Genomic DNA, 9,413 nt, shown 5'->3' with positions numbered 1-9,413 from the left:
GCATAAAAAAAGACAAAACATGACTAAAGATATATTTTGGCAACAAAGACTGTTTGAAGTTTCAGAAAAGCTTAAGTCACGCTGTATCATTCCCTTCTTTTTTATTTCAGCAGAGTCATATTGTAAGAGCTTGGGACCTGTTACTGTGCGCAGAAGGCTCAATGTGCAGGATTCCCTTCACAAACCACTGTCTTTTGATCTTTTTGGAATGTAAACTCCTAAGCCCTTCCAGTGCCCAATCGACGGTGTCGATTGTCAAACCCGGGTTTAGATCTGGAGGAGCAGGGCCACGCCGGCCAGCGTCCACTTGGACGGCTTCTCTTTGGTCTTGAGGTTGAAGGTCCAGACGTAGGTGGGGCCGCGCTGGCGGGTCTTGTAGATGGGACACTGGTAGATGTTCCTCACCTCCTGCTTGTCGACGGGAATGGCTCTGATGAAGATGACGGGCACGGCCGGTGTGAGGTCTTTCAGACGGGCGTCCATGATTAGGCCGGCCTTAAAAAAGGAGGAGAGAGTTTTAAGGGACGGGGGGTTGGGGGAGTTGGAAGCGGTCAACCTTGGGCAAAGGATTTCACAGAGTCGAGAGAGGAACTGTAAATCAGTCTGAGGTGAAGCTTGAAAATCGGTTGCCCAGACAAAGACCTTGCCAGGGTGCAGCTGCCGCCTTGCTGACGGTTGCCCCCTAAATGCTGTTCAAAAAAAAAAATATATATATATATATATTGAAATGTTGAAGTGTAGTCTAATCCTCGTTGACGAAGGCAATATGAGACTTTGCTGTGACTTTTAAGCTGGTGTTGCATATTTGGTCCCCTTGAAAGGTGGACAAAAAGTGTTTGAGTTGGAGTCGAATCGCCCCTGCCTCTGAACACACACTCAATAGTATACACTGAAACCGAGCGCTCTGTCTCATTAATTAATCCTTCTACTCTTAGCCAGACAAACACAAGTTTTGCCATGCATGCATAGTGACTTTCAGGAACAAATGTAAATTCGGATGACTTTGGAGAGCCCAGAGGACTAAGCCAACTAATTGCATCGGCAATTGGCAATATACTTTACTTTTGCCCTTAAAATACAGATAATATTAAATGACTGTTGGGGATCAAAACAAGTCAACATGAATAGCATTAAACGTTAAAAGGGAGCTATGCCGTTTCACTGAAATGTGCAGACACGTTTTACAGGGAATATTTCCATACGCAGGGTGTCTGAAGACCAAACTCTACGAAAACTTTACACTTTTTTGGGGCATTTTGGACTAATCATATCTCTTTTATTCAATAATTTCGATAATAAGATAATAAATATATATTTGGCATAGGGCAGAGGTCTAGGAAGAAGTAGCGTAGGTTTTGAACTAGATTTTTCTATGATTGTAACCCTCACCCATACAACCCTGACCTATAAGTTAAAAATTCAACAAATGTAAGATATTTTAAGGTATATGTTATTATATTCAACAGCAATGTTATAACTATATATTCTCAATAATCACTTGATTCTCTGCAAGAATCAAGTGATTATTGAGCCTTTCCACTGCCTTTTCTGAGTTATGTTCTGACAAAGTTGAACTACTAGAAGTCTCACGTATACATTTTCAATTTTCTATCCCATTTGATATACAAAAAAAAAAAAAAAATGGAAGCCGGAGAGCTACTGTATATTTAGCAATCTTTGATGTCAGAAGCATCCTGGGATAAGAAGCAAATCTCATTAATATAGATGAGTAGGTTTATCATAAATCTTTGACTTTTATTGTGGCAGCAGAGCTGACTCCAGATGGAGCGGCGCTTTCCTCCCCGATTCACACTCTGCTACGCTCGGGCACTGGCACAGAACCGGCCTTAGAGGAGAAGAGAGGGATGAGCGCGGGGAGAAGGCAGCGTGGAAAAGAAGGAGAAGATGAAAAGAGAGAAAAGGTGAGAACAGGAACAGGCGGGTGGGGTAAAGGGGGGGGGGGGGCGGATGAAAAGAGAAAAGCAGGAGGGAGGGAGAGGACGGGGAGAAGGGGAAGAGGAGAAACATTAGAGGAGGGGATGAAAGTTAATAGGAGAGGAGAGAGTCTGCCTGTCCATTTGGCAGCCTCCAACTTTAATGAAGAAAAAAAAAATAAAAAAAAAATAAGGATCCAGTCCTCTAAAGGATGATTTAAGTGTTCAAGTGCACACTCTGCACATTCCCTAATTAGCGAGCCTACAGGGAGGCTCCTTGAAAGCCGGGTGCACGTACAGTAGCCCCTGGATGGATGGCGCCCCGGGAAGCTGAGTAATGCAAACAGCAGAATATGTGCAGGACGCTAAATCGGAAAATGAAGTCACAAAAAGGACGGGGGGGGTGGCCCCTGAAAGAGCTTCATTGTCAAAATAAAATCACTTTGATTTATTTATTTTTCTCTTGGGGGGGAGGGGGCGGGGTTGTTTATAGTTATGTCCCTATGTAAACCCATATTAGATGTGTACATTTTGAAAGCAGAAAGACGGCGTATCGTAAACATTTTGGGGTTTTTTTTATCACCAATTTGCGTTGGCGACAAAAGTGGGCTTCACCTTCGTGTCCCAGCGCGCGCCCTCCATGTACAGCCCGTGCACGTAGGCCCCCTCGCGCGGTGCAGAGCTGAAGTCCTCGCGATTCTTCTTGGTGACGTCGCACTGCAGAGACATGCGGTCCAGAGGCCACTCGTTCCTGCCGGTCGAAAACAGTGAGACGTCGAATGGAACAGAATGGAGAAACAGGGTTAGGGTTAGGTCGAGTTCTGACACTATTTTTCACGCATCTAAAATATCAGCTCACCCGAAGATGAGAGGAGACTGTCACGAGCCGCAGGAAAATTGCTCAGTAATTGACACACTTTGCCAAAAATGTACATTTCTGTGAAATAGCCTCGCACACATCTCAAAACAATGCGATCATACAAATGAGAGAAATGTAGATAAAACGTCGATTTGGGAACAGCAACGAAAATAGAGCCAGAGAGCAGCGGATATAGCAACTAAATCTTAAAATAACTCTTTGGGCGAAGCGGCAAATTCCTGAAATGTGGAGTGAATTTTAACTTTGTACTTAGATTGACTGATTGATACTACTCGGAGTGAGTATATGTAAAGGTATGTATAAAGTAAATGGCCTTTGACTGTACCTTCTGGCCATGGCCTGCATGATGGCTGTGAGGAATGACTGAGGGTTGAAAAAGCCGGCCAGCCACACCACCGACGGCAGGACAAAGTCCGCGGCCCAGCCCTCCAGCTCCTTGATCCGAACCAGGAGGTCTGTGAACCATATGGCCAGGCCCGACATGGAGGGGTAGGCCCGGTTGGTCCAGCTTTCCGGAACAAGGTCCAGGAATATGGCGTTCTGAAGGTTCTCCATATCGTTAGTCATGGTGAGCTCTCCCTGAGGGTGGTGGTGGTGGGTGTGTGTGTGTGTGTGTGTGTGTGTGTGTGTGTGTGTGTGTGTGTGTGTGTGTGTGTGTGTGTGTGTGTGTGTGTGTGTGTGGGAGGGTGCAGTAACAGAATGCAAAAAGTCAGAGATGAGTAAATTACCATTTACTGTAGTATATCAACATAAATTACAAATTATTGGTGTAATTTCATTGAAATATGCAGAAATGCAGAAACCAAAATTCTGTTATTAGCATTTTGTCAGGAGTTGCATTATCGCTGGCATTTACCTGTAGCACCCTGAGCAAAACAAAATGCTTTAAATCAACCATGAAGCCCAAAAAGAGTATAACTGTGTGTTTTGACTTTTGGTAACCACCCATTAGAGATAATTTAGCTAATTATAGTTGAACAATTTCAATTTATAGTCAAACATACCAAACTTATGCAAACATAAAAGTAATTTTGGTATTTGGAATACAGCAATACTACATTATATAAGAATATACATGTAAATACTGCCCATCCGCAATATTGTATAACAAAACGATAACTACTCACCTTCATGGGGAAACTTTTATCTCATTTTACTTTTTAACCTTTTTTTAACAAACCGTCTAATTTTGATCAACAGCTGGCTGGCTGATATTAGAAAGTCTATCATATGATATGGCTTGCATTTCTCTCCCATCAGAGAAATCATATTAATTCTAATTAAAACGACTGATATGAAGCAACAAGCCAGATGCTCCTTTTTGTAAAAGAACCAAAAAAATAAAAAACAAACAATAACAATAACTATATTTTAATATTATTTTCAATTGTTTTGAATCGGTCGGAGTATTTCCGTCACGAAGGGAAACAAATTCGACTATATCAGCTCCTGTTGTTTCGAAACCCCCCCGGCCACTCAAGGTGCTGCATGAGGACAAATACGGTGTAAAACAGCCCCGAGGAGCCAGGACCCGAGTGAACACAGGGAAGGGTGTTGTCCTTCAACTTACCATGCTGCAACTGATGTATGGCCAATATAGAGACACCGATTCCACAGTCATAAACGTCCTTTACTGCAACTACTGCGGGGGGGCTTGGGGGGGGTTGGGTAAGACCCCCCCTAGATTTATGTAAGGTGGCGCTTTAACCGTGAACCTTTCACCCCCTTTGCTCTTGTCAAAATAACGTGGCTCCCCTCCGGTGGCTCGTAGCACCGAACGCACCGCACCCCGCCGTGACCAACGACCGGCCACCAAGGCTAACGTCCTGATTGTACCTATTTATTCCACTATAAAGACAAAATATTGATTCCATTCGCTGGTATAAAAGTGTACGCGGCTTTTAAATCACTGTGGGGCGATTTATTAAAGCGTGTAGTACTGAGCAATCAAAGTGTCATAACTCCCGACTGAGACTCTTCGGACATTTTTCTTTTTTTTCTTAATTTTGCCCCTTTTTCCTGAACACTTTTTTGGAAAAAATGTTGTTTTGTTTTAATCCCGGCTACGCATGACTCAGTCAGCGTAGTGCAGATGTCTCATTTCATTCCAGCCCTCTGTAACACTCACTCATTTTTAAGACCACGGTTCCCGACAAACAGAGAGGAAAAGCTTAAGTTATGCATGAATACTAATACCGCCAGTCTGTCGGAGTCAGCAGTAGCCAAGCCAACAGGGTGTGAATCATACGTGTTAATGGTAATTGAAGGTGTTTTTGTTTTAAAGGGAGCGGTTCGCCGAAAGTTCACTTGTCAGCGCAATTCTCCACTGGACAATAGATGATGATTAGAGACCTCAACTGTCCTGTTCAATCAACGCCCCCCCCCCAAAAAAACAACCATCATCACCGCCGTGGTCGCTGTCACCCTCATCGTCATCTTTATTGCCACAACCGGATAACAGCCTCTCCGCCGTGCCCCGGCCCCAATCACCTCTCATCAATTTCCCTTCCGGTCGCCGCCACCCTACTCACCTTCAGGCCCAGGCTGAGCTCGCGGAGGGAGCGCCGCATCTCCTCCGTCAGAAAGTTCATGCGCTCGCACTCCTGCAGCGCCACCACCTGGTACGGAGTCCTCTCCTCCGCCTTGGCCAGGAGCTGCGCCATGTTGAAGGCCTCGGGGAGCTTCTCCATGAGCTCCTCCAGCGCCTCGCGCACCTGGAGAGAGGGCGGCGCCGTGAATGAGGCCGTGAATGAGGCCGAGGCGAGGCGCGTGGGGAAGGAAGGAAAAGAGATCACGTTCCGCCGGCCGCGCTCCGGTGGATCCGTGATGAAACGGAAAAAAAAATACGGGGCGAGCAGATCATCAGGACCCTCCGTGTCAACTAAAGTGGTGCCAACGCTGACAGCTGGAGAAACAGTTACAGTTTGGAAGTCGGCGGTCTCATTAATATTCAGGGCGGGATATTTTGCAACAGCAGCTTTTTGTTTTCAGTAATAACAGTCTAATCCCCTCCCCCGGAAAATCAATGCTCGCATCATATTTTTTTGCGGGGTAAGTGATGAAAGCCAACGCCTGTGTCAACATTTTCCCAAGGCAACCCAAGTTAAAGATCAATCAGCGGATTAGCCACGGAACAAAGGATATGAGGTCATCATATCCATTGATTTTTTCCGGTTCACATATCGGATCCCGCGGCCTGTCAGCGACGGAGCGGGGCCGAATGCAAAATGGACTTTGTCGGCGGACTTTGCTTGGCTGTCATCGGTGAAGACAGGAGAACTCTGAGGAGGCTCCTGAGCCGGGAAAGGTCACACATCAAATCGCACTCAGACGCAAACTCACACCCAGAAACCGACGCGCAAGACTTCTTGAGACGTGACTACGAAGGCATGGAACATTTTTATTTTTATTTCTTTTAACTGTACATCAAAAACTCGGAGAACAACAAATATTCGAATCGTTTCGGCTCGACCCATTCTGAAAACCCACGTCAACCACCCGCGCGCTTTGGATAGACATTGAACGGTAAAGACTGCATGAAGGCATCGTAGAACCAAGGACACCAAGGACGGGATGAGAGAGTCCACATTTTAAAAATGATTTTAAAGGTCAGCTGTATCAGACCCCCGCCCCAAAAATAAAAACAAAAAAAACCCCACATTGATTACTTTTCACATCTCCTCGTCTGGACCGGAGTTTTTCTGAAAAGAAAGCAGCTTTCTGCCATAAACAGAGAGACGGTCCCGGACGGGCCGGGTTGAAGACGTCGTCGTTAGATATTTGAGCGCCAGGGCATTTCCGAGCAGGAAATGCCCTGGCGCTCCTCGAACCCTCCCTGTGCTAATTCAAAGCATCTCTGTGCCCATGTCAATCAATACAGTAGTTTCCACTTTAAACTGAATAAATAAACAAACTGCTTGCACAACGTCAAGCCTTGAATTCGGATGACTGTTTGATATCACATATCATTAATAACTGATTATCTTGGATAGCTATTATCTTTTGCATAAATGTGTTGGCTTATCTGCTTCAGACCGTTGTTTGTGTGAGGAGTAGCACTGTGCATGTTGATGCGGCTATAGAGTAGAGGTAGGTAGGGAAGACACCTCTGTCCACTTCTTCTAGACAAGTGATTCTCAACCTTTTCCATATCGAGGACCTGGGTCTCTGGGACCCCGATTTATGGGGTCTATAGCTATCTATATTATATTAAGGGAGATAAAGGCGAAACTATCATCAAAACAGTCGTTATTGCAGATTCTCTAATGGTGCTAATGTCTTCTGAATGAGAAATATTGATCATTTTACTGGGTGCCCCCTGGAGCCTCTTGAAGGACCTGGGGGTCCCCACACCGCAAACTGAGGGCGACTCTTCTATGGGAATAACGGATACCACTTTCGGCAAGAAGCAAAATAAAATAAAAAATAGTGTCATGTTGTGGATAATGTCATATTGTGGGGGTGTGCACGTGTCCATGTGTCCTTTGGTGTCTCACCTTCTCTTCTCGCGTGGTCCCGCCACCGTCCCCGCCGCCCCCGTCCCGGGGCTGCATCTCCAGCACGGTGCGGAACAGCTTCTCCGAGGTCTGCGTCAGGAAGCCGATTTCGGCGTTGGGGTGGAGGCCGTAGAGGTAGGGAGTCTCCGGCGGCAGGTTGTCGTCAATGTACTGGAGGAAGCGGGCGGGAGTGAGCGGGTGTCAAAAACTTGTGACGGGCGAGAGAACGATCGCAGACGCAGACGGCATAGTTTTAGTTTCCGTTTTCTAACCTTCGTTTGACTACCTCCTTGTCACGACACGCTTTGTTCCTGTTTTATGGTATTCTTTTTTCTTTTAAAGAAATGTCAGGTGTTTCTTTTCATCCCCCTCTACGCTAACCGGGGGGGGGGGGGGGGGCGCTTGAGTGACGATGAGATGTTTTCCGAGTGCCGTTGAAACGCTCGGTGGGATCAATCGAGACGCCGTTAATGACGATAACAAGAGGGCCCTCGCGATGAAGGGAAACGCAGCATTTTCCATCTGCCTCTTCCATAATGAACACAAATATGCTTTTAAGTTACAAGGGATAACCGTTTGATAAAGAAAAAAAAAAAAGGAGAGTGCTTTTTGTGGCGCACTTACTGTACATTTGATAAGAGGGAAAAAAAGCCCTCCTGATAATAATGTCCGGATAAAAGTTTAGATGGGTGGGGGGGGGGGGGACATACCAGCTTTTAATGCCCGGACCCTTTCAGCGTTGAGCTTCTTTGAAACCTCTTCTGTAGCGGCCCGCTAACTTCTCTTGATGGCGTGAACAGATGTGGTGAGAAAAAAAAAAAAAAAAAAAAGAACCCAAACGCCGAACGAAATCTTCACTGGCGGGCCTCCCTTTTATTTCTTATCCATCCCCATCCTCCTCCGTCCTCCCCTCTCCCCCGCCCCTCTGCGCTGCTGTATGAGGAACTGGCTTTTTCCAGATGGCTGGTGAGCAGGACACAGCCCCGCAGACCTCCGGAGACCACACAGGCCTGTACAGCCCTTCCTTCTCTGGCCAAACCCCCCCCCCCCACCCGGCTCTCGGCCTCGCCTGTGTGGCGGCGGCGGCGGCCAAGTCTTAAACGCTCCAGCTCCGCCCGCCGACAGCCAAGACGGCACCGGGGCTGAGCAATAATTAAGTACATGTCACTTCATCCCTCCCCCACGACCTCCAATCCACCCCCTGTTTTCCCTTGGGGATCCTGGGGTGGCAGGGAAATCCTGGCGGGGTCTATAAACACTGGCGGACATTTTTGAGAACCGATTCGTCTGATGTTCAAAAACGTTGACTGTTTTCCTCGTTCCAAGCGGCACTGCCGCAGTCCGCTGGCTCACAGCAGGAACCGGAGCAGCCAAACAAAAGGTCCCAAGGAAAATCCTTTGGATACCGTCTTCAACGGTCATCCATTGAAAATCAACCCAAAATGCTTGCCGGGGCTAATTTATTCAAGTTTTTCCCATAAGCAGCGATTAATAATACATGGCCAGCTTTGCTATGTTTCAGCGCTTAAAGCAACCACCTGCCTCATCTAACATCCCACCCCGTCAATCTCACAGTTCCTGTTTAAAGCAAAGGCAAACTGGTAACCCGGCAACGCCCTAATCGGTCACAACTTGAGTTGCAACGGCTGCGATTGCAAAGTCAAACTCACTCACGTCACATTATGAGATGCTTTTTGGTTCCACATAGCAACTTTGGAGAAGATTCAAGAAAGTAATATAGATGGCTGGGGGATATTGACTCAATCAAATATCATGATAACGATAATTTTATGATATTTTGGCGAAGGCCGTTGGTGCTTTCGGAGGGTATTTAGAGGCATTTATTAGGGCTTCCACAGAAAAAATGCATTACTTTACCCTAATGCAGCTTGAAAGACAACGTTTAAACTATAATTCAATTCAGACAATAAATTCACAGATGATACCCGGGTCTCCCAGCACTGAAAGACAAACCTGCTGTTGCACTCTAACCGTTATCGAGTGCTGCCGTGTACTCGCCGTTTTTTTTTTGTCCATTTCATCCATGACCTTTATCTTGATACTTGGTCCAGCTAATGCCCGGGTCTCCGGGGCCACATGTGT

The 9,413-nt window shown here is 46.3% G+C and overlaps 1 protein-coding gene across 1 annotated transcript in view; it reads right to left on the bottom strand.

Moving 5' to 3' along the window:
- Positions 1–267: 267 nt before the first annotated feature.
- dnah9 (dynein, axonemal, heavy chain 9) overlaps positions 268–9,413 on the bottom strand; it is a gene marked incomplete at both ends in the record, with an annotated part of 94,962 nt that continues 85,816 nt past the window's right edge. The window contains 5 exons of the mRNA XM_080020903.1: positions 268–495; positions 2,550–2,685; positions 3,140–3,393; positions 5,346–5,528; positions 7,311–7,481. Of these exons, the coding sequence (XP_079877029.1) occupies positions 268–495; positions 2,550–2,685; positions 3,140–3,393; positions 5,346–5,528; positions 7,311–7,481 (972 nt within the window). The remainder of the gene's footprint in view (positions 496–2,549; positions 2,686–3,139; positions 3,394–5,345; positions 5,529–7,310; positions 7,482–9,413) is intronic.

Source organism: Zeus faber (genome assembly GCF_960531495.2).
Source record: "Zeus faber genome assembly, chromosome: 20".
Classification (NCBI taxonomy): domain Eukaryota; kingdom Metazoa; phylum Chordata; class Actinopteri; order Zeiformes; family Zeidae; genus Zeus; species Zeus faber.
Note: the sequence above shows the minus strand (reverse complement) of the source record. Positions and strands in the feature narration are given on the sequence as shown.